The sequence below is a fragment of the Dermacentor andersoni genome, chromosome 8, assembly GCF_023375885.2.
Source record: "Dermacentor andersoni chromosome 8, qqDerAnde1_hic_scaffold, whole genome shotgun sequence".
Lineage (NCBI taxonomy): Eukaryota > Metazoa > Arthropoda > Arachnida > Ixodida > Ixodidae > Dermacentor > Dermacentor andersoni.
Window position 1 is genome coordinate 22,980,549 of NC_092821.1, and position 26,238 is coordinate 23,006,786.

The window sequence follows — 26,238 nt, forward strand, 5'->3', positions numbered from 1 at the left end:
ACAGCTCTTATTAAGCGAAGTGGCACTTTTCCGGCTTCAGAATGAGCCCTGATGACTTGATGGCCTGTAATACTGTCGCAAGCTGCCTAAGGTGATCGTCGAAATTTTCATCGAAGATGACGGCGTCATCCAATAAACAAGACAGGTCTGCCACTTCAATGCCGCTAACACCATCTCCATGACGCGCTGGAATATTGCAGGCGTCGAATACAGTCCGAATGGCATGACCTTGAACTCATAGAGGTCGTCTGGCTGATAAAGGCGGTCTTTTCGCGATCCCTCTCATCAACTTCTACTGGCCAGTAGCCAGTCTTGAGATCCATTGACGAGAAGTATATATAGTTACAGAGTCGATGCAATGCGTTGTCTATCCGTTGGAGGGGGGTATACGTCCTTCTTCGGGATCTTGTTCAGTCGACGATAATCTACGCAGAAACATAGGATTCCGTCCTTTTTCTTCACCAAGACCACAGGCGATTCCCATGGGCTTTTTTACGGCCGGATGATGTCGTCGAGCAGAATTTCGTCGATTTCTCGAGTCGAACGGCGAACTTGATGGTCGTCGAGGGCTCCACTGGGTGGCGGCGGAGTAGTCGGCAATATCGCGAGGGCGTTTAACTTGCTTCAGGCGCGGAGCGTTGGCGGCGAACCCTCGTAGTCCCATTTCGCTGTATGTGCACCGGCGGTAGATGTGGCTCGCTTTTCCGCAGTGATAATACAGCGGATGATTGTCGGGGGTGCGCCAAACGTAGCTATTCCTTGGAACGCTGCGCTGGGCCACGGTCGGGCGTGCTGGCAGCGGCGGCGGTGGACGACCGAATCGCGGCGCTGCGGGGCCCTGGCGTGGCGCGGAGGTGGACAGCGTCGGCGGGCGACGGTTATGGCTGGGGTTGCGGTGATTGGGGCTGCCCCTGAGGAACTCCAAGTGATCGATGTAGTTCACCCTTGACAATGCCAGTCACCGAGGCCACCTGGGGTTGCTACGAAGGGAAGATCTTGCGCAGTTTCTTCGTGCACAATGGCCCTGATGGTCTCTTGAAGGTTGTCGGAACGGAGTGCTTGGATAGCACACTGCGGCGGGAGCACTTGGCGGTTATATTGCCTAGTGGGCATTTCCAACTCAGTCGTCGATGCCTCTGTAGAAAACTCAGCTACGGTGTTGGGCGGGTGGCGGATCAGTCCGGCAAGAAGTTTATGCTTGACGCCCCGCATCAGGAAACGCACTTTTTTCTCCTCCGCCATTTCCGAGTCGGTGTGCCGGAAAAGACAGGCCATCTCCTCCGTGAAGATCACTATGGTCTCATTGGGCAGCTGTATTCGGGTTTGTAGCAGAGCTTGGGCGCGCTCTTTCCGCGCGACGCTTGTGAATGTCTGCAGGAAGCCGCTTCGGAACAGGTCCCACGTCGTTTAGGTGGCTTGTCGATTCTCGAACCGCGTCCCGGCGGCGTCTTCCAATGCGAAATAGACATGTCGCAGCTTGTCGTCGCTGTTCGAGCGGTTAAAATGTAGCGACCCTCCCATACGTCTTCAGCCAGCTTTCCGGGTCCTTGAATGTCGTACTGCGGAACGTCGGTGGCTCCCTGGGCGGCTGCAGCACGATCGGTGTTGGCGACACTGGGCCTGTCATTGTAGCTGCTGTCGTGGCCGTGCACTTACTGGTCTCCTCAGGCAAAATCCGTGCTCCGGGGGCAGCCCATGCAACCTGGTGTTGGTGTTGACGTTGGTGTTGTCTTCGCGGCTAGGGCTTGGCTCGCGGCTTTGAGGGGCGTTCGGTACATGAACGCACTGGCACCTCCAATAGATGTCACGTAGTAGTGATGGTGAATGATACAGCTGTAAAAACTGTGAATGAGAAAACTAACTTTTTATTGGGCTAACTTGTGCCCACAAAAGCAAGTTACACTCAAAGCACAGCAATCGCGGCGAACACTGTCGGCGATCGTCGAAATCTGATCTGCCGGTCAAGCGCGTCGGCTTTATACAGGAGTAATCGAAGGTCCCATAGTAATCGGTGGAGCCTGCGTGTCTTCCAGACAGTTCTACGCAATTCGCGTCGCAGATGAAATCAGATTATACAAACTTCGGTGACAACAGAACAATCGATAACATTCGAGAAACTTCGGATGCGTGCGGGCGCGTCCCGCGCGGAGCGATAACATTTGTTAGGCGGTGAAAAGCGCTTACCGTAAAAAATAAACAATTCCACGTGTCAATATTTTCTGTACCTCACAACGAGACCTTGCAACATAGAGATGTAACGCTCTAGACTTAAAAAACAAGAAAAAAAAAGCTCAAGTGGTCGTGACGCCGTCGCCGCCACACATCATTATGGTCGTCTCGCTTCTCTCGTCGCAGACAGCCTCCTCTCAAAGAGAACTACTTGACTTACACAAACACACTTGCTCATCTGATAACTCTTCGAAGACTCGCAGAGGGGGCAGAATCGCCAAAAACCAGAAAAATACTTTCTATAGTATCAATTCCGATAGTGCGCGTAATCTTTGTTATTTTTGTGAACACTTTGTTACGTTGTTTTCGCATTTGGTTTTTAACAACACGCCATTGTACATTTTTCCAGTCGTCCGGGCCGCAGAAGCTCGGATGAATGTTGGTACATCCGACCTGATGACATCGGGTGAGCGCATATCTACTCTCCTTCAGGCCTTGTACAGTGTATTGCAAGATAGCCACCTGCATGATTTTCTTTCTTTTTGCTTGCGATGCACTGTAAGGCTTGTTGCTGTTATCTGTTGTTTGATACAGGCAGAAGTTTCAACCGCAAGAGTCAGCTAGGGTTATTATTAAAGCGGTAGAGATAGAAAGACTTAGTGAAATGTGCGGATACTAAATTCAAGTGCTATACGTGAGTGGCATGCAGGCTCTCTAGTCAAATGTGTGTGAGAATGCCACTTTTCTCGCTAAAATCGAAAGAAAATGAGTTCCTTGCAGTGCCAGCACGGAGTTGACTCAATTTGATAGGTTGTCGAGTGTTTCCGTTTTTCTGGTACAGCGCGCTGATATGCTTAGATTACGCTGTCGCTAGTAGTGCACAAGGTGGCACAGGGTCGCAAGAAGAGACTGTTCCAAGTAGCGTTTCCCTGTGTGTCCAGTTCACTCGTTTTATTACTACCCATGGTACATCGACGTGCCTAGACATTTCCATGACGCAGCCTTGTGCCAAACACTCAAGAAAATGAACGAAGGATGTCTCGGCTCCTTGGACGGATTCTTGTTGGCAGGATGCCACTCTAGATTTTCAAATTTTGAGTCAAGCGGGTATCTTTGTTTCGCAGAAAGAAAACTTCACTAGTAGAAACTAGCAATGGTATTTTTCACGCGCTATCACCATTTCCATACAGTGAATCAGCTTTCATTAAACTTTGTTATTTATTACTTTAATTTTGCCCAGCACCCATGACATCGGCGACAGCTAACGGAGGCGGAGGCGTTTCCAACAGTTCCCCCTGGAATGCTGCATTCAGCAAGGCGTCGTTAACGGACATGACGGGGTGCTTCATGGTGAGCTGGCTTAGTATAATGTGCACAGGGAGTTCTATTGTTGTTGTGTTGGCCGTATGCGAATGCCAACATTGGAGTGGACTGTATATGATTCACTTTTTTTAGTAATTGCCTTCTGTCAACAGCAAGACGATTTCTGCACTACAATTTATCCTGACACATCACACTTGTCGATCACTGTCGTCCATCTGCCAAGTGTCTGCTGATGTAAAGCAAAAACCAGTTAGTTGCAGAGAGCGATTCTTTCAGCTACGTACCGCACCGAATGAAGCCCACATATTCCTATTGTGGTAATACACTGTGATGTTCAAAGCCCACTCGTAAATGACTGACGTCAAAGCAACAATTAAAACCTACTGCACTGTCCGTACAAAAAACTTTCAAAGCCCTTGCGTGATTAATCCAGCTTGTCATTCGACCGCGGTATGGATGAAGCTTCGTAGCTCGAAAGCTTTTGGCACTAATGGCGATTTGCCTCATCCCTTACAAGCACACTAGTGCACACTGACTTTGCAGTTTACATTTGGCTAGGAGAAATCAACCGCTCAGAACATTCGGGGCCTGGTTCATTCAAAACGGCGCGCTGTCATCGCTCTCATCTTGGGGCGGCCGGGAGGGCGACCGAGATCTGACAGAATTCTGGTCACATGTCTGTTACGATTGTTCTGGGAACCACTGAACGTTCAGCTTGGGCGGGCTTTCAGTGTCTACGATCCAGAGAGTTTTCCGCATCGTTACAAACCGACACGGAGTGCGGTAGCGGCCAGTCGAATTTATTATTACAAATATAAGTTGCGAACTATAAGTTATATAGTGTATATATAGTTGTATAGTATATGTTGCGAACTGTAAGTTAGTGCTCTCGATCGTGAAGCCATCGGGGTCGTTCCATCGTTATCACGTCAGCTTCGTCACCCTCCACTCGTCCTGTATCGTCGTCAAGCCGTCGTTCTCGCACAGTCGTCGTCGTCACGCTGTCATCAGACAATTGTGATCGCTTCAGAAACGTCATCCAGTTATCATCCTGCCATCGTCGTCATACCGCCTACGGCTTTCCCTCGCCGTCATTCCTTCTTTGCCATTCCACCGTAATAATGCTATCGTCATTGAACGGTGAATATGCCGCCGTTGTCACGACATCGTTGAGGCGTTGTCGTCATTTCTTCGGGGATTTGTTGTCGTAGTTTCGTACTTTCGTCAAGGTGTCGTCGTGTTCGTTCCGTGGTCATCGTTCCAGCTTTGTCATGAGATTCTCGTCATAACGTCGCCACGCTATCGCCATCCAACTGTCGTCATAGCGTCGTCATCATATGCTTGTCATCGTCCCATTGTCCTCTCATACGGTCACCGTCACGCTGTCGGCGTGATAGCATGACGATTATTTCAGAATCGTCATGCCACTGTCGTGATGCCGTCGTCGTCATACCGTCTTCATCATTCCATCGACGTCTTTCCTTATTCTGTCGTCGTCAGTGCGCGTCGTCATGCCCTCGCGGTCGTGGCCTTATCTCATTCCTTATGGACGTTGGACGAAGGCGCAAACGCAAGACAGCTTCGTTTATTCAGCGCGATTGGGGGTGAAAGTATAAGTGAAAAAAAAAATGAAGGAATATTCCTGAAAGGGCTCGCCCTAGGATAAGGCTACGCAGAAATGCTCTCATTATGCAACCGCTTCATTCATTCGATGAAATGTTGTACTTAAGCGAGAAATGTTAATTCTACGAACTTGGGGAAACAGGTTTTTCAGTTAGAGTTCTAATTCTGTTACATCTAGTAAATGTTAGTATATAAATAAAGTCAAGCCGAAATTTTACAAATCCATATCTCCGCAACATCTCAGTTCTCGAAAGTGCACATGTTATAAATGTGAATCAAACAAATGTCGTATCACTTTTGCGACTTACGGGAAAACGTTACTATTGTAATACTTAGCAGCTTTGCAAAAATCCGGCACTTAAATTGTTGCTGTAGTTCAGAGCAGCATATATATATATATATATATATATATATATATATATATATATATATATAGTGCTTCACCATTTAAAAAGACGGAACCAGACCCAACGCCTGTATTAGGCGAGGCCGCACATAGCACCAGTCATGACGGTCTGGGCTCATGATGATCGTATACCGATGAACCCGATGAGGTTAGCTCAAAGCGCGCTCAATATATGTATCAACTCTGCCAGCTGTAGATGTCTCAATGCAATAAGTTTACAAAAACGCGCTACCCCCTGTCATTGGTGCGTTTTGCGCCGCTTGTTCTCTGACGTATAACATAACAACTAGCTCGAACCAAGATTCTCTCTCGCTTAGCGGGGCTCTATTGTACTGTGTAGTAGTAGCGAAATCCATGCCTTCAGTGCGCAGAATGAAGATATTTATCCATTAAACGCTGCTGCCTCATTTTCGCACGTAGTAGACCATTGTGGACATGTATGTCAACATGTATTGCAGTAGAGGCCGACGCTATTTTCCAACCGGGTGACCGCATTGCTCTAAGATTGGCTGGAGTACGCGTACTGCAAAGAATGCGTGCCAAATAGGAGCATTACATTTTTATCATATAATGCCTTCATAAAGTCTCACTTTGTCCTTATTCAGGCCCAATTTGTTCATTCGGCCTGAACAAAGGACTCTTTTCGACGCAATGTCACTATTTGGCACGCCTTTTGTTGCAGTACACGTAGATTGCAGACGAGTGGCCGTTGCACGGTGTAAAAGGACCCGGTAATGCGCTTTGCGGATAATTCTCTGTCACACAAATGAGGATGTTCTAGCGAAGCCCCGAATCTCGCCTAACCTCGGGTCTTTTCTCATGCAGCATTCACCGTTGCCTTCGAGTGTTCCGGCTGAGACTGCGATTACGCAGCAACGACAGCAAGCAGTAAATGATATCACGGCTGCAGAGCAACCTAACTCTCGCTCCAGTCAAGAAAAAAGGGATCCTGTGTCAACACCCAGTGATAGACTTAGCATCATCGGGAAAGCTTTGACAGGTACGTCTTCCGCGGTTGCAGGCCGTGACGTGGCACGTTTTGTCCGAACAGATTAAAATGAGATGGCAGCGGGTGTGTGCACGATGTGGTGTGAAATAGCCAACCTGCAAAGCTGCAGGGCAAGTTTCTTAGAGAATCATTGTGCACAAAGCGTTATCAGCTTCATTGGTACCGCAGCCCAGATGGTTCGCTTTGCACGCTATTTATTCCGCATGTTTCTCCCTCGTGTCGCTAATTTCCATCGCGCGCAGATAAGTCAAGGCAGCGGAGCCTTTCTTGCATTCGCCTGGATACGATTAGGGCCTTCGGAGTCAGGAGCCTAACGCAAGACATTGGGTTCCTCAGCTAGATACTGAACTGTTGATATCTAAGCCATAGCCATTGAGTCAACGCTGCAGGACGTTGCAAAGAATATATGTGAAGGAAGACTTTGGTCGACCGGTGTCCCTAGAATGCAATATAACACGCGTTGTCCTAATACTTTCCCTCGGTTTTGCACGTATGCGTGAGTGATCACGAATTCTTTATTCAACGCGTAACTGCTGGCGTTCCTCGAGGCAGCCATGTTAGCGTTCCTATAGGGTATATAAAAATGATCATCTCTGTGACCCCCGAGAATAAAACCCATTCTTAAGCTGATGGCATTGCAACATTTCAAATTTTTTTTCAAGTTTCACTATTTTTCTGAAGCCATGTACCATTTAACACTTTATCTAGTAGAGATGTCATTACCACTTAGGAATTACTGCAACCGAATCCAAAGCTGTTTTAGTGCTATAATTTGCTCCTGATATTCGGTTCTACCACCATGCAATTTTCAGGCAGGACAGACGTTGTAGGACTCGCCGCAATGGGCCAAGTGGCTAACGGCGTAGCGCTGCGGAACACGAGGTCGCAGGTTCGACTCGCTGCCAAGCTGCATCTTTAGTTGGGGAGGAAATGCAAGAACGCTCGCGTACCGTGCTTGAGGTGCACGTTAAAGAATTGCACGTGCTATTATTGCAAGTTATTATTCGCTGCCATTGTAAGGCCTGTCGTGGCCGTGCACTTCCTGGTCCTTTCAGCCAGAGGTCCGCGCTCCGGGGCTGCTTTCGTAGCCTGAGGCTAGCTCAGACACAAGGGCAGCCTGAAGGGTGCAAGAATGTCTACTGTGGGATAAAGACGTTATTTTTCTTCTGCGTTCTATTGTTTATTTTTTACAGGACATAAACTGCTGTATTCCTACTACACTATTTATGTTATGATGTTATGACGTTATTGATGGTATTCCAATACACTATTGATCTTCATGTTTTTATATTCTTTGTGCAAATCTTCTTGGTGATAACTGCCTGCGTCAAAGCAGCTAGCACAGCAGCATTTTGTCCTCCCAATGAACCCAGTGGTCAAATGAGCTTCAAATTAAATACTAGCTTAACAACTAGTTTAACAACATAACTTTCATTGTGCGGTGAGATAGAGGAACCACATTAGAAAAATAGGAAATATCCTCCGGGCATCAGTAACTTTTTCAAACTCTAAATGGTTCGGCGTGACAGAAAATTTGGGAGAGGAGGCGGATTTGCTCTATTTCTTCAATCTCACCTTCACTTTTCTGTACTCCTTGCCCCATAGAGTTTCCTACAAAAATTACTAGGGGGAACTCTGGCGCTAGTGTCTACGGGAGCTGCAATGGGAGCGGTTGTCCCAGCATGGGAATTATGGGAAGTACATGGATTTGCCTAAACTTCGTCCTTTTGGCTTCAAACGACTTTGTGACTTTGTAAACTCGTCATTTTCAACAGTGTATTGCGTAATAAATAATTAAATAAACATCATTAAAATTGCCCGACGGCAGGATTCGAACACAGGGACTCTAGCAGGTAAGCCTGATATTGAAACCATTAAGCCACGGACGCATGTATCGACAAGCGAATGAAACGCCCTTATGAATTTATTGCGGGCATGCCAGTGCCTTGAGACGCTTGGCGCGTTTCGATTTGGCCACCTGGACAAGCTCAATCGTTGCAATTCATAGCAATTGTACGCGTTCACAGCATCTTCTGCACTTCGAAGAATATAGATTGAGCTGAAATATACGACAGTAAGATTTATATAGCGTAATATAACAAAGCCACAAGAACGTCTGGATCCACAAGCACGAAGATCAGACAAATCCATGTACTTCCCATCATTCCCATGGTAGGACAATGACTGCAGCGCCAGAGTTCCCTCTAGTAATTTTTGGTGGAAACTCTATGCCTTGCCGCACCTGATACTGAGTCTTTGTGGTGTAAAGCTCAACTTGAATATATGTCTTTGATTACAAATGTCGCTTACCGTCCATCTGGTTCTAATATTGAGCATTTACACAATCTATGTGAATTTTTGGATAGTCATAATTATTCATCCAACGTTATCTGCATGGGCGATTTTAATGGTCCTGGTGTTCATTGGTCTTCCATGAAAGCAAGCGGACACGAAGTAGCTATCCTGCGGGACTTGGTCCACATTTCGTTGTCCTGTGGCCTGCACCAGATCGTTCAGGATTTCACTCAACAAACTTCAGTCCTTGATCTTGTCTTTGTTACTACATCTCTTTTTAATGCCCGTTATGAATGCGATGTTATTGATGGAATATCTGACCATAATGCTGTGTTAATTTCAGCTCCAGGCATCGTACCTAAATCCCGCTATATCTACGGCACATTTCCTTACTTTAACCGCGCCGATGATTTGGCAATAACAGATGCCCCATGTGATTCTTTTAATGAGATTGAACTAAGTAATCACTAGCGATACTAATACCTCGACAGGTTTCTTCGAAAATCTTGTCATTAAGTGTATCAACCTTTTTATTCGTTTAAAAACAAAAAAAGCAAACACTGAAATTCCTTGGATGACTAGGGGCCTTTTGCATTTATCACGTCGTGTGGCCAGATTACGTCGATCGCAAAGTTCTGATGACTCAGCAAAACACATGCAATTCCATAGCGCATAAAGGAACTCTGTTGTAAAATGGTTGCTGCAAAAGAATTTCCTTACAAGGTAACCTTGCCTAAATTATTGATGGCTAATCCCCGAAAATTTTGGAAAGCTATCCTACCACCTGGGTCATCCTCGGACACGTTAAAAATTACGAATGTTGCAGTTTCTGATTCGCAGAGAATAGCTTCTTCTTTTAACACCTACTTCCACTCTGTCTTTACGACTGGCAACTCTTTAACGCCTGTTTTTGATTCCGAACCATACCCTCCAATCGACGATATATCACCGACTCCTGAGGGTGTACTTAACTTAATCCTCAACTTAGACACCAAGAAGTCGCGTGGTACTGACGGTATCCAGACTGTTTTTCTCGTTCGATACTCTGTTTGGTGCAGCAGATATCTAACAATTATCCTTAAAAAATCTCTCTTAACTGCCACCCTTCCTCACTCATGGTAACTTGCTTCGATTCTGCGCTTATTGAAGTGGGGTAACGTTCAGTTATCTAACGATAGGCCACTCTCCCTAACAGCATACTCATGTAAATTACTCGAACACATTATCATTAAATATATTCTGGAATTTCTTGAAACTAACAAAACTTTATGCACATTCCAGCATGGTTTTAGACGCGGCCTTTCTTTTATGAATACTGCGATCTTGTACACAAGATCATAGTAGGTGGGAAACATTGTGTTAAGATACAGAATTACAGACACAAAGAAAACAAAATTGCACATAGAAATTCAACAAGAGAATGCAGCGACAAGGTCAATTAACAACAATAAATTCAAATGCTCTTGAAATGAATGTAATGATGTCTGTCTGACAACATCAGCCGTGAGGTTATTCCAATCAGTGATGGTCCTTGGAAAAAAGGAATATTTAAAACAATTAACTCGCGGATTTAATGGTGTTATAGAAAGAGAATGGCGATTTCTAGTTTGGTACCCCGAGGAATAGGTAAGGATATTGGAGGTGTCAACTTTGAGATTATTATGAATTAATTGATAGAAAAACTTTAAGCGACATATGCGATTTCTGTTAGGAATAGAGGGTAAACCGCTTTTTTTGAGGAGGTCACTGACTGATGCTCGCCCGTGAGTGTTATATATAAACCTTACTGCTTTCTTTTGGATTCTTTCAAGTTTATTTATGTTTACCTTTGTAAAAGGGTCCCAGATAATTACTGCATATTCTAAGATTGGTCTAATAATAGTGTTGTAGGCAAGGAGGCGTGTACCAGGGGTTGCTAGCTTAAGCGAGCGTCGTAAGAAAAAAAGCTTTCGGAGAGCGTTTGCTGAAACATAGTCGACATGTCTGGTCCAAGAAAGGTTATCAGAGACCCATAGACCTAGATACTTATATTCTGTTACTTCATGAAGAAAATTATTATTAGCAGTGTAGTAATATAGAAGATGGATCTTAAGTGTTATTCTCATAAATACGGTTTTTTCAAAGTTAATTGACATTTGCCACTTCTCACACCAAGAAACTATTTTTGCAAAATCATTATTCAGCCTAATTTGATCATCAGTCGAACTTATTTTCTGATACGGTACGCAGTCGTCCGCATATAACTTAACACGTACTGACAGGTTTTAACCAATATCATTAATAAACATTAAAAACAGTAGGGGGCCGAGGACGGATCCCTGGGGAACACCAGAATCGACAGGAACGTAATTGGAGCAAGTTCTATGCAGTTCGACAAATTCGACAAACTGACGGCGATCAGATAGGTACGATTGTATCCATGTTAATATCTGTTTATTATTTATAATGAAACTGAGTTTGTGAAGTAGTTTATTGTGCGAAACCTTATCGAAAGCTTTTCGAAAGTCCATAAAGATAACATCAGTTTGGTTTCCTTCGTTGATTGCTGTCGCAAAATCATGGATTGTGCATGTGGATACCCTCGTCTGAACCCGTGTTGAACAGCTGCCAGTACATTATGCTCGTCGAGGAAATTAGTTAGATGCTTATGAATGATGTGTTCCAATAATTTGCACGTTGTCGAAGTTAATGAAATAGGGCGATAATTTTCAATACACATCTTCTCTCCACTTTTATGCAAAGGCTTAATTCTAGCAGTTTTCCAATCACACGGTAGAACACCTTCTTTCAATGATCGAGTGAATAGGAGGCACAAATACTTTGAAGACCACTCTGCATACTGTTTAAGGAAGGCATTCGGAATATCATCTGGTCCAGGTGATTTCTTAATATCCAGTTTTAATAATAGATTAAAAACACCCTCTTCAGAAATTATAACATCAGGCATGGAAGGAAGGGACATGCTAAAGGGTGGGAGACGCCCGTGATCTTTCGTGAAAACTTTCTTAAAGGTGTTAATAAATGCTGCTGAAACCTGGACATTGTCACTTACATGTTGTCCATTTATAATAAATGCATCGGTAGAACGAGAAACTGGTGCAATTGACCGCCAAAACTTTTCAGGTGCAGTTTTTATAAAATCCGGAAGTTGTTTATTGTAGTATTTTTCTTTATCTTTCAGAATGCACTGTTTTGATTTCTCTGAAACTTCATGAATTTTTGCCTCTAAAAAGGCTGAGCTGGATATTTTTGTTTATTTTCTTTAATCGCTTGAGCTTGCGCTGCAATTGCAAAGTTTCTCGCGTAATCCAGGGATTGTCATTGTCTGACTTCTTGCATATCACTGGTAGAAAACGCTGAATGCAGTCACGAACAATGTTTTTGAAAACAAGCCACAGCCTTAGCACTAAAACTCAACTGACAGAATTCGTTCATGACATAAGCTGCTCGTTACACATAGGTGACCAGATTGATACTATTTTATAGACTTTTCAAAGGCCTTCGACACTGTGTCACACCCTAAACTTATGCACAAGCTGTTCGCTATACTTAAAAAAATATGCATCCTTGGTTGGCTGGATACCTGACTTTCTTTCCCAGCGTTCGCAATATGTATGTTTCAACTCTACTAACTCACCCTAAATGCCTGTTTCATCAGGGGGTTCCCCAAGGCTCAGTACGGGGTCCTTTTTCACTCCTGCTTTATATTAATGATCTCCCCGTACACACCTCAGTTAAAATACGCCTTTCTTCAGATGATTGCGTTTTATATCATACCATTAAATTTCCTACTGGTCATATTGTCTTTAACAACTATTTTGCTGACTTCTGTAACTGGTCCAAAGCATGGCGAATGAATATCAACTTTTCCAAAACTGTCTCCATGTCCTTTACGTGACGCTCATCCCATTCCTTCTTTGGCTATGGCTTTAACAATATTACTTTAACTAGGGTCTTCGAATTCAAATATTTAGGTATCCTACTAACACACGATTTGTCATGACGGAAACACATTGATATAACCGGTAACAAGGCCCTTAAATGACTAGGTTACTTATACCGTACGCTGCGTCTCACTCCTCAAGAAACTAAACTTCTTACTTATAAGACTCTCATTCGCACCATCCTCGAATATGGCTGCATTGTATGGAATCCATACAAACACTGTGACGTCAAAAAACTAGAATCAGTGCAAGAAAAGGTGGTGCGTTTTGTTTGTAGGAGATATGACAAGGAAGTTTCGCAGTCTAACTCTCTTCCCCTACTTGGTCTCACTGCTCTTGCGGAGCGTCACAGACTTGAATGCGTAAAATTCCTTCACATGTTAATCAATTCTCCTCTCCTCTCCTCTCTAGATATCTATTTGACTTTTTCGAAACAATAATGTACGAGGGTCACCATTCTCTGAATATCTCAACCTTTTCTGCCCGCACTGATTTCTTTAAACACCAGCTGTTTTCCATCAACAATTGAAGTCTGGAATACCTTACAGTGCAACATCCGTTCACTACCACTGAAACAATTCACGCAAGCTTGTTTATATATGTTTGTATGTTCATCCCACTCCTGCAATAGCCTCATTGAGGCTGCAGTATGTATAAATAAATAAATAAATAAATAAATAAATAAATAAATAAATAAATAAATAAATAAATAAATAAATAAGGGCTGCACATATCAGTACGGGTGCAGATCAACTTCACCGGGAGTCGCGGGCCACGATTTATGGGAAACCGTTCATCCTGATGAGAAGGTTGTCTATTTGGTGGCGTTCACTGCCTTCCTAAGCACGGGTAAATCCAGGAGAGGAAAGGGATGTTCTCGCTCCTTTATCTGTTGTCTTCGTGCAAAGCTGTGCTGGGCGAATCTATCGAAGAAGGGGAGGTGAGACCTAGCCGTTACCCAACCCCCTACACTTCCCACCCTCTCATTCACTGTGACAGACATGATGGTGAATCAGTGCTAACAACACTGTTTGTGCATTGTAGAAGGGTGGCGCTTACGTGCAGCAACAGACGCACGCTGTTCCCAGCGCCACCCATTGACGTGCACTACAAGCATCTGTAGCAGAACCTGAGGCCGCGCTGTCTGCTGGTGGTAGCAGACGACGAGACTTTCGACGCCCGCTGGAACCTCTACTGTTAGCAGGAGAGCCAGTCACGATTGCCTTTTTAGAGAAGCCATTCTCGGCCGATTTTGATAGATTGCAATGTCCATGATGATGACACTCCTTGGAGGAAACGCGGCAGTAGTTTTTCCACTAAAGTATTTTTTTTTGCATTGATATTTAGCGCGTAACAAAGCTTTGGAACATCTTTACTCAGTTTACTTACGCCACAAGAAGTATGCAGCATAGGCGGTGTCGAATAACTAAACTATATAAATGGGCGACTCCGCTTGCCACGGTGCCACCCGTAGCTTCGACTCCACAGCAAGTCGTTGAAGCGGAGCATCTGGTCACTCGCGCAAGTATGCCTCCTAGAAGTGGCGCACACTCGACACTCGACACGTAGTACCGCTAACTGCGCCTATCACGTGACCCGGCACTACGTGGCATGATCGCACGCATGGGTGCACAAGGGGAACACACTTACCCTGAACGCACTCGACCAGGGAGGGGTGGGCTCGAACGCTATTGAAAAACAAGGGAGTTAAATATCCAAAAGTTGAAACAGGCCAAAGTCATGCACTGTACGCTATGATGCCAAGGTTGAGCTGATTAGGTTGGAGCGCAAAGCTTACGTGTACATACATAAACCATCAGGGTCCATACTCGCATAAACCTCTTTGGCTAGAATCATTTGCAAGAGCAAGTGCCTGCTAATTCGGATGCTTGCTAAGTTGTTAGCCAAGGCCGTCGGGTAGTGGCAAAGAGCACTTATGAAAGAACAGCTTTGTGAAGTGGGCCCCTGACCATTGTCTCTTCAGGTCATCACGACGACATACCTCCCCAACAAGCTTCCTGCAGGTTCCTGACAGGCTGCAACTGCATATGCAGCCGTCTTTCCGACACGCCGCCTGAACGATTACGTGCCCCTTTCACACGATGTAACTGCATAAAAAGCGGTGCAGACATAAAATCTCATTGCATGAAACCCAGCACATGCTGCTTAGCCTAATTCTACCGGGAAGAGTAGTGAAGGAGCCCGTGCAAACACTAAAAACACAAAAAAATGTGTCACAGCGCTAGTGTCAGCATGTTAGAAATAAGAACAGACACGGTGTCAATAGGGGATGGCAGGATAGACAGAGCAAAAAAGTTGAATTTTACGTTTTAGTGTCAGAAAAGCATGCAAATCCTGAGGAACATGGTAGAATAACGGCGAGCGTGGATGACCAATCCAAGCCACCTAAAAATGATGCCAAATCCGCAGATTAATGTATTTGAAAACACGCTGCTTCTGTGTTCATGTCGTCTTAGCCGCGTTCAACAGCTTCTTTTCAAGCTTAATTTATTGCGACTTCATATGAGAAATACATTTCCTTTACGGCGCGTTTTTTACCTGGCACTGCAAATGTTCATAGTGAATGGGCTGCTGTAGTGTATTGCGTCGCCGTCACGGACTGCTTTGCTGATGTTTGTCGCATTTCACCCGCGCGCAATTCTCTACGCTCTGTCCCAAAAACGCCGGAAGCACATAAGCAAGGGACAGTGATCAATATGCAGCCTAAAGTTCTGAGTGAGTGCACGTGGCATCACACAACCTGTATTCCGCGATATCTCTCTAACTTGGCAAAGAGAGGGCTGCAGCTCTACGCTTGCCAATGAATGGCGCAGAAAGAAACTAATCCTGATCCCTAAGGCTCGGGGGATTGATGGAAAGAAAGCGAAAACCTGTGTTCATTCTGGTGGAACGTTCTAGCTCTTGTGGTTAACGTGGAAACTAAACCTTGTGTTTTCTCAAAATGCCATTTTTCGGTTTTTAAGATTTATGATGCATCTTTTCTGGAAACCTATTCATCAGATTATAGCCAGTCGTTTATAACTCATCGTTAAACGTATTGTCAAGAAGCAGAACTTAAAATATTAAGACATCCTTAATGCAATATTCACGCGAAATAGGTTTGCACGTGTTGACACGGGACCCTTAAGGCGAGAACGACGAAGTTCGTGGTTGCGCGCATGCTCTCCGAGGACCAGCCATCGCTAAAGGCAGACGTTTTTTCCCAATCTATCGGCGGTAAACTGTTTTAGTTGCCATAGCTGGGTGACATTTCTGGTGGAGGTGCTGGGTACGGTCGATGTTAAGATCTCCGGAGCATAACCCAGACCTCAGCCCGGCGAGTAGTTCAACCGAGCTTACCCCTGTGCACGTACGCGCCAGCCGACGCCTCCAGGGACTCCAGCCAAAGCACGGTCTGCTACCTGAACGAACTGGAATGACGACCCAACCACCTCCTGCCACTCCTGCAGCGTCGCACGTTGTCGTCATTCACATCCGGACGCCGAATCTGTTCCACGGAAGTGCTTCAGAGGACGCCGATGACTGGCTTGACCATTTTGACCGGGTTGCCAACCTCAACGACTGGAACCACGAGCGTAAGCTACGTTACGTGTACTTCGCTCTTGAATTTTCCGCGAAAACATGGTTTGAGAAACACGAGGCGACACTGACGTCATGGGAAGAATTTCGTAGGCATTTCCTCAATGCCTTCGCCAGGGCGGACAGGAAGAAGAGAGCGGAGTTAGCGTTGGAGGCACGAATTCAAGGCCCGAATGAGCGAGTGACTGCGTACGTAAAGACATGAATCGGCTTTTCAGACGTGCGGACCCTTTGATGACTGAAACAAAGAAGGTGCGCCATCTCATGCGCGGCGTCAAAGAGGAAATTTTTGCTGGCCTAATTCGAAATCCGCCGACGACACTTGCAGAGTTCCATGACGAAGCCAGTACTATGGAAAAGGCCCTTCAACAGCGGGCCAGGCAAAACAACCGCGACGCCGTGATTTCAAGGGAGCTCTCTGCTGTTACCCTCGGTAACGACGTTGGTGCCTTGCGAGAACTCATCAGGGCTGTCGTCAAGGAGGAACTGCAGAAGATGCAGACGACCACTGCCCCTGTGGGACAACTTTCCATTGCGGAAATGGTGCGCGCCGAGGTCCGACAGGCCGTCTATGTTCCTGGACAGTACGAGGCACCACAGCAGGTACCGCACGCCGAAATGAGTTACGCTGAAGCAGTACGCCGTCCGCCACCCTCAGGTGCATGCAGCATGGTATACCCCACTCAACAAATGGACGTAAGCCTCAGGCCGCCTCGGAGCCCACCGCACATCGCCGAAGCAAGGACTAGGAAGAGCGACGTCTGGCGCACCACAGACTACAAACCCCTTTGTTTTCATTGTGGCGAAGCCGGGCACATCTACAGAATGTGTCCTTATCGTCATCTGGGGCTTCGTGGATTCTCGCCGAATGCACCTCGTCCACGACCTGGTGAGCGGCCGCCGGAAATAGAGAGTTTCGTCACAAATCGTCGCAATCTTGATCAGCGATGGCAGGAGCCCCGTTCGTCGTCTCCTGCTCGTTACAGGTCCCCATCACCAAGCCAAGCTTTTACTCGCGGCGCTCTGAGACGCCGCTCGCCTAGCCCGGCGGGTCGCGAAAACTGAGTTCAGCGACCTCCGGAGGTGAGGCCGCTGACGACGACCATACACAATATCCTCCACTACGACGACAACGACGAAAACAGAACGACGCAGACGTACAGACGGAGGCGAACACCCTACGAGAGGTAGTAACGTCGAACATTCCCGTCACCATAGACGACGAAGAAATAACGGCGTTAATCGACACTGGAGCGGACACCTCAGTTATGAGCATGGACCTTGCCTGCAAGCTGAAGAAAGTTTCTACCGAGTGGACAGGGTCGCAGATTCGAACTGCAGGAGGCCATCTGCTAACCCCGGTAGGGAGATGCACAGCGCGAGTGAGCATTCGTGGGTTTACGTACCTCGGAGATTTTGTTATCCTCCCAAGCTGCTCGAGGGACCTAATTCTGGGAATGGACTTTCTGGAGGCTAATGGAGCTGTGATCAACTTACAAAAGTCGCGGGTAACGTTTTCGACGGCGCAGGCCTTAGCAGGGAGCAGCACTGACGACACGTATGTCAACGCCTTGAGGATTGTTGACGAGAACATCACGGTGCCGCCAAGGAGCAGCGTATTGACCCTCGTCACCTGCGACGCATTCGACGGCTATGAGGGTATTGCCGAGGCAAATATCCCGCTGCTGCTTGAAAAACACATCTGCATCGCCCGGGGCCTTGTTCGAATACAGGATAAGTGCTCGCAAGTTTTGTTGACAAACTTCAGCCATGAGTATCAGCACGTCCCTCAAGGTACAGCTGTGGCATTCCTGAACGAAATTGCTGACTTCTCCGATATCGGCACGTTACAAGTGACTTTACCGGACGCAACAACTCACGCCAGCCTGAATACCCGCGTCCACATTAATGCTGACTTAGCAGATGTCCAGAAGGATCAGCTGCTGGGCCTACTGACAGAATTCTCCGGCTGTTTTTCCACGGAATCCAAAGTCCAGCGCACTTCGGTTACTCAACACCGGATAGTTACAGAGGAGTCGGCGCGGCCTGTTCGTCAGCATCCGTATCGCGTGTCACCTATGGAGCGGGAGGCGATTAAGCGTCAAGTTCAAGAAATGCTAAAGGATGACGTCATCCAGCCGTCGACAAGTCCGTGGGCATCGCCTGTCGTACTATTAAAAAAGAAAGACAACACACTCCGCTTCTGCGTTGACTACAGACGGCTTAACCGAGTCACCAAACGCGACGTTTATCCCCTGCCACGGATCGATGACGCTTTGGACCGTCTGCGTCATGCTCAGTTCTTTACTTCGTTAGACCTAAAGTCAGGCTACTGGCAAATCGAAGTGGACGAGCGTGACCGTGAAAAAACCGCCTTCGTGACTCCCGATGGGCTTTACGAATTTAAAGTGCTGCCTTTCGGTCTCTGTTCCGCTCCTGCTACGTTCCAACGAATGATGGACACTGTACTCGTTGGACTAAAGTGGCAGACGTGTCTAGTGTACCTAGACGACTTATGTTGTGTTTTCCAGCACGTTCGATGAACATCTCACCCGGCTACGAAGTGTTCTTACCGCAATAAGCAAGGCCAACCTCACCATCAAGCCTGAAAAATGTTACTTTGGCTTCCAGGAACTCAAGTTTCTAGGCTACATGGTCAGCTCCCAAGGAGTACGACCAGACCCAGAAAAACTCGCTGCCGTTGCCGAGTTTCCTCGTCCTAAAGACAAAAAGTCTGTTCAGCGGTTCCTGGGCCTCTGCGCTTACTACCGTCGTTTCATTTAAGGCTTCGCAAGGATTGCTGAACCGCTCACGAGACTAACGCGACAAGATGTGGCCTTTGCGTGGACGGAAGACCAAGAGCAGGCCTTCACCGAATTGCGTAAATGCCTTCAATCCGCTCCAGTGCAGGTGCATTTTGATGACACCGCGGCAACTGAAATACACACCGACGCCAGTAACGTAGGACTCAGGGCCATTCTGGTTCAATGGCAAGATGCCGCAGAACGTGTAATTGCGTACGCGAGTCGTAGTCTGACAAAAGCAGAAGCTAATTATTCAACGACCGAAAAACAATGCTTAGCAGTCGTGTGGGCCATCAGCAAGTTCCGACCCTACTTATACGGCCGGCCATTTCGAGCGATCAGCGATCACCACTCTCTGCTGGCTTGCCAATCTACGAGACCCGTCAGGTCGGCTCGCTCGTTGGAGCCTCCGCCTCCAGGAATACGACATAACTGTTGTCTACAGATCCGGTCATAAGCATAGCGACGCTGACTGCTTGTCACGTTCTCCTATTCCTTTGACATCCTCCGACTTAGAGCTAGATTTGCCGTTTCTTGGTGTCGTCGACGTGGTGCCCATGGCTGACTATCAACGTGCAGACTCTGAGCTGCTTCCAGCCTTCCGATATCTCGAGGGAGCTGACGTTGTTGTCCCACGCCCACTTTCACGAGGATTGACGTCGTACTGCCTGCGAAACGATGTCCTGTACAAGAAAAATTTCGAGAACAGCCAGGAAACGTTCCTTCTGGTCGTTCCGGCGGCACTGCGCGAGGAAGTTTTACAGGCGTGTCATGACGATCCCTGTGCCGGCCACTTAGGCTTCGCGAGGACATTAGCGCGCATACGGCAAGAAATACTATTGGCCACACCTATTTTCGTCGGTTCAGCGCTATGTGCGAACATGCCGTTACTGTCAGAGGCGTAAAGTTCCATCCGTCAAGCCTGCCGGCCTCCTTCAGCCTTTGGATCCGCCTCCGGCGCCGTTCCAGCAAGTGGGAATGGACCTTATCGGGCCGTTCCCCACGTCCTCCTTGCAAAATAAGTGGATAATCGTGGCAACTGACTATTTAACTCGCTATGCGGAGACGAAAGCTGTGCCGCGGGGAACTGCTGCTGAAGTCGCCAGCTTCTTCGTCCACAACATCGTGCTTCGCCACGGTGCACCCGGTGTGCTCATTACTGACCGCGGTGCGGCGTTTACAGCGGAGTTATTGCAACAAGTCGTCACACTGACGCACACCGACCACCGAAAGACCACAGCCTATCATCCCCAAACTAACGGCTTAACAGAGCGCCTAAACAGAACATTAGCCGACATGCTCTCCATGTACATTGATGTGGAACACAAAACACGGGATGAAATTTTGCCATACGTCACGTTTGCTTACAATACCGCTGTGCAGGAGACCACCGAGTTTACACCATTCGAGCTTGTTTACGGACGTCGCGTTACAACCCCCTTAGACGCCATGCTCCCGGTAGACCACGGAACCACAAGGAATGACAACACTGAAAATTTCGTCGAGAAAGCCGAGGAAGCTCGCCAGCTTGCTCGGAATCGCATCCGCACCCAGCAGAATACCGCCGCCTACCGTTACAACCGGACCCGACGGAATGTCCAGTACTTACCAGGCGACCGCGTGTGGGTGTGGACACCTATCTGACACCGCGGGCTCTCAGAGAAATTGTTGCGCCGCTACTTCGGCCCCTACGAAGTTGTACGCAGCCTCAGTGATGTGAATTACGAGGTGGTGCCTCAAACCTCTGATCCTGTCTCGAACCGACGCCGTCCCCGTGCTGAAGTCGTCCACGTAGTACGGATGAAGCCGTACTACGCACGCCAGGGCTAAGCAACCCTCACAAACCGCTTCAGCATTGTGTACATTCCTGTATGTTTTTTTTTTGTCTTTTCATGTTGGCACTCTTGCCCATAGTGCGCGCCCGCTGCCCTTGAAGCGACTGGGCCGGTCGCTTTTGAAAGGGAAGCAATGACGCGAAATAGGTTTGCACGTGTTCACACGGGACCCTTAAGCCGAGAACGACGAAGTTCGCGGTTGCGCGCGTGCTCTCCGAGGACCAGCCATCGCTAAAGGCAGACGTTTTTTCTCAATCTGTCGGTGCTAAACTGTTTTAGTTGTCATAGCTGGGTGACAATATAAAGAAAACAAATGAAAACTCGTAGTGCTTTTATAAGTAACGATAAAAACAAAGAATATTTTCCCGTAAGGACGCCTGTAAAAACCAAAATTTTAAAGTTCCGTTCGAACAGAGTATTCTATTTGAGTGCTGGCCAATTTAAATTGTCATCCTATCAATAATTACATTTACGCCTAAATCTCTATCTTCATAGAGAAATACAGAAAATATTAGAGGTTCTGAGTCGAAAAAGCTGTTTAATGTTAAGGTAGAGGGCATCCCCATTCAGCACGGTAAATTTGACATAAGATAGCAAATAATTTTTACAGGAGAATTCTAAAACCGATGTGACCCATTAAACCCCCCATTCCCCCTTAAGCGCAGATGTTCGAAAAGCAAAAAAAAAAAAGACAAAATTTTCGCGTGGGGACCTATCCGCGTCACCCGGCGTTAACGCCAGATGAATTTCATTCACGTTTCGACCTCGACATTCGCTCTGTTACGGCGTGCCGCCAACTTGGTCAGACATTGGCTTTTCAAATGTTGCCTGCAGATTTGATATATAGTTTGCTTGCCGCAAACGCGCTTTCGAAATGTATAAGAGCTTTTTAAAGACAGCTCATTCTTATTTTAGCCAGTTTGGTCTGTGGTCACCGCGATGATGCCTGCTCGTCGCCTCTTCTCGGAGTCTGCCTTGCTTCTCAAGTCCCGGCCAGGGTGGGCTCTGGCGTCAGGCACAGGCAGGCTTCGGCGCTCGGCGAGCGCAAACCGTTGGCCGAAACTGTTTTTAAGGGCAACATGGCGACGTTGCAGGTTATAATGTCCGCGCCGAAAATGCATCGTAAAATTGTAGCCTGTGATCCGAGCATTAGACGCAGTGGTTCTTTCTGGTATTACAATGTTCATTGGGCCGTAATACACGTTAATGAGTATCAAGCTAACGAAATAGCAGCAAGGAGGAAGAGGCGATGTGCCAGTGCGAAAACACATGCAATTTCTGGAAAGTAGCGCTCGGCAAAGGACCTAAATTGTGCACGAGGAACGTGGCCGCCGCATGTCCCTTGGCTATGCTACGTTAGATGCAGTTGTATTGTTAAAGGTCCGTGTTATAGTACAGACATTGTTCTTTGGCGCAACTCATCGACAGCTTCAGTATAATAACAAATGGCTCAGAAGTACCCTTTGATACGAACCGGAGGCGACAACATAACTGAATGCTGTTACTGCCGGTGATGTAGTCGGTGGCTCCTTGTTTTCAGTTCTGCAAAGTATGCATAAAGTTTTTAATTTTGCATGCTGTGTTCGCTTCCGCAATCTTTAGTTTTTGCGCGAACGTATAATTTGGGCACGTATCCTTTCCCGTAGACCCGGACAGCCTGAACGCTCTTCAAATGCAGTGGCTGGTGTTCAGCATCTGCGATGGAGTCACCAAGGACTCCAACAACGCGGCGTCCGCGGTTGAGTTCTGCACATCACTCATCAAGGTGAGACATGGCGGAAACTGGCTTTTTTGACTGCTTAAAAAAACGGCGAAACTACACATACTATATTAGGCCCTTGATTTGGCACTGCACATATTCGCTTTCTAATGCATTTTTCTAAGGTATCAAAAATAATAAAAAAGCGTAATTTTTCACGTCGCATATGTTATTATCCACTCAATCAAACTAATAGAATAAAATATATCGTGATAAAGCTCACCCGACATTGCGAAACTGCGGTATTGATGCTTTCTGCTCCCTGAAGAACCGCACAGATGGCAAACGGGTGAGCCCATTGCAACAAGGTGCAGTGCTAAGCGAGTGAAACGCGATACTCTGAGCGCATGGCTTCCGTCACATTTCGCAGCACCGACAAGCGCTGGTTGATCGATGGAGGGTGAGGGGTGACTCGTGACGTCACAATGCGTCATATAGGCTCAAGTTCTCATCGCGTGCCAGAACGCGTCAACTCGGTGCCCCCAGCTTCCAATAATGGCGCAAGAAGCACCGGCAGCCAAGCACTCCAAATACGCATTTTAATCCGTGAAAATTGACGCCTTTATTTTTGCTGCTCGAAAATGTAGGCAGAGAAGTTACTGCAGATTAGCGCGTGATTCTGAGAGAAATTCAACAGCCTCTGAAAGCGAGCGCCTGCAACAAAGCAGGGTGGCGAACCGAAACAAATACCGGTTTGGTTCGGGTTGTGGTTCAGTTCGCTCCGATTTCGTTCCTCTTTCGTTCTTGCGTGGAGAAATCAACAATTATAGCAGTACGCAAACCTGTTCGGCGTAGTCCATTTCTTCCTGCCCCATGGCAGCATAGTACTATCGGCTTTCCTCATGGCACATGCGCAAGCTTCATCGAGAGGATTCACGAATTAATTCTTTATAAAACCCATCGGATCCCGCGCGGCCTTTCATGGGTTTGGCAGCACCACAGCTATGGCTAGAAACTCTCACCTACGACGCTTGTTTGTCACGCAGGTAAACTACTGCTGTTCCTTATTCACGCCTCGACGTACTCGCTATGCTTGGCAGCACCATATTGTCACGTGGTGGTGACGTTGAAGAACACAGTAGCAATACTGTGAACGACAAAATTAACTTTTATTGGGCGAACCTGTGCCCACAAAAGAGGCTACACATATAGCACAACGATAGTGGCGAACACGGTCGGCGATCGTCGAAAATCTGATCAGCGGGTCAAGCGCGTCGGCTTTTATAGATCGGTGCTCGAATGTTCCAGATTAACCGCTGGGACCCGCGTGTCTTCCACAAAGTTCTACACTATTCGTGTCGCGGATAGATGCAATCAGATTACACAAGTTGCGGTGAAAGACAGTGGACGGAAACATCGACGACATTCCAGAAACTTCTTTTACATGCAGGCGCGTCCTGCGCTGTGCGATAACATTTGTTAGGCGGCGAAACGTGGTCGCCCGATTAAGTTAAGTACACGTGTCAATATTACTGGTGCTGCCATACCCAAGCTGTTACGCAATGTTTTGCGACTGTTTTCGTGTTCTTCGATAAATACTAATTTTATCCGGTGACATCGAAGCACCAAATGATATAATGGAAACACTTAACAAAAGTCACTACTGGCCAAGCATCATTACTAAATGAGATGAAGTCGATCAAGCAAAAATTATCTCAGAGCGACAAATCTTTTGATGACAGAAGAAAACGGATAACTAAGGTAGAAGAAGACTGCTGAGCGCTTGTCGAGGAAACAAAATGATGTCGACCAGCTCAGTATGCTCGCCGAACAGAGCGCAAATAAGATTGTGTCAATTGAGGCTAAACTTGACGATTCCGAAGATACGGCGTGAACATCAAATCTTGTCTTTGGCTTGAGAGACACTGAAAACGGAACGTGGGCTGCGCTCGAAACCGTAGTGATTCAGCAGTGCAGTACACAACTGAACAGCCCCATTGAACATTTAGACATAGAAAGAGCCCACAGATTAGGTCGCTTTAATAGTAACAGAAATAGGCCTGTAGTGGTTTAATTCGCCCATTTTGAAGCAAAAGAGCGCGTGCTGTCGGGCACTGAAAAAACTTAAATAAGTTTAATACAGAATCTTGGAAGACCATTCTCCTAACACCCTAACTGCTAGAAGGCACCTAGTTCAGTTTGCCAAAGCACTACAGAGACCCTTCAAACTGCGCCACAACAAATTACTAATCGGAAGTACATCTTGCGCATGCGACCACAGTTCTGATAAGGTGGTGGCTCGATTGCCGGGTTCCTAGCATTCGACCGTCCCAATACCAGTCGGAATAACCGTCCCAACGACTACCTTTCATTTCTTTACACCATTATCCGCAGTATTCTTCCCAAACTTGAGGCCCTACAAAGCCTACTCAGTACAACGCCATCGAACATCACCATTGTTACTAAAGCTTGGCTTAAGCCATCCATTAAAAATTCGGAAATTCTTTCACATTTCCCAATTTTTTTTTATATTTCAACGCGACAGAGGCCATAAAAGGAGCGGCGGAGCAACGAAATCTTCAGCGGGCTGAAATAACTCTAACAACAGTCTTAGAAAAGGTCTTTGTGATAAGTAACGCTTCCCCCCAGCTGTTGTTATCGGTGCATGCTATCGTCCACCCGATGCAGACCGCTCTTTCGTAGCTGACTTTCATGACTTACTTCAATCGGAAACAGCGCTTTATCCCCAACCTCCTATCACGCTATTCGGCGATTTCAACTTCCCCACCATCAATTGGTCCAACATAGCTGAAACAGCCTCGAAAAACACCGTTGAAGGTGATTTCATTAATACATGTCTCACGTTTGGCCCAACACAAATCGTCAATAACCCCACGCGGCGAAATGAAAAGTCTTATAACACACGAGATCTTATCATACGCACTCCGATAATGTTTCGCCACTAACGGATTTACCCGGCCTTAGCTATCGTTCAGTTCTACATACCTCATCCCAATGTGGCATGCCAGCCTTCATTAAATCTAGAAAAATTATTGCGCTTTACGTCAAAGGCAACTGCACTGATATGAATAGTAAACTTGCAGAATTTGCCAGCTCGTTCTCTACCGGTTTCTCAGAACGTTCCGTTGAAACTAACTGGTTCATTTTCAAAAGTAGAGTAAATGACCTGATAAAAACTTGCATGCCTACTATCACTATAACACAAAAGAACTCATCACCGAGGTTCAACACGGCACTAAACCGACTCAACAATAAAAAGAAAAGGCTTTACCGCGCCGCTAGGCGTTCTGACGCTGAGTGTGCATGGCATGAATACTACACCGCTGAAAAAACTTACCTATCGCTTGCCAGTAAAAAAAAAAAGGAAACTTTTTTTCGACTGCCTTACCAAACACTCTGCAAAATAAATCTGAACATTTCTGTAATATTGTAAATCCAAAACGTTCGCAACCACTTGCACTGTGTGACGAGCAAAATAGGCCTATTCCTGATCATGAAACGGCCGAAGTA

At 46.7% G+C, this 26,238-nt stretch overlaps 1 protein-coding gene across 3 annotated transcripts in view; it reads left to right on the top strand.

Annotated features, from left to right (window-relative positions):
• The window catches only part of LOC140219995 (uncharacterized), a 75,255-nt gene that overhangs the window by 17,660 nt on the left and 31,357 nt on the right, over nt 1–26,238 (top strand). For 2 of the 3 annotated variants that reach the window (XM_072290149.1, XM_072290150.1), the window contains exons 3-6: nt 2,579–2,635; nt 3,410–3,519; nt 6,347–6,521; nt 22,655–22,773. In XM_072290149.1, the coding sequence (XP_072146250.1) occupies nt 2,579–2,635; nt 3,410–3,519; nt 6,347–6,521; nt 22,655–22,773 (461 nt within the window). The remainder of the gene's footprint in view (nt 1–2,578; nt 2,636–3,409; nt 3,520–6,346; nt 6,522–22,654; nt 22,774–26,238) is intronic. The other variant, XM_072290151.1, reaches the window with a different exon arrangement.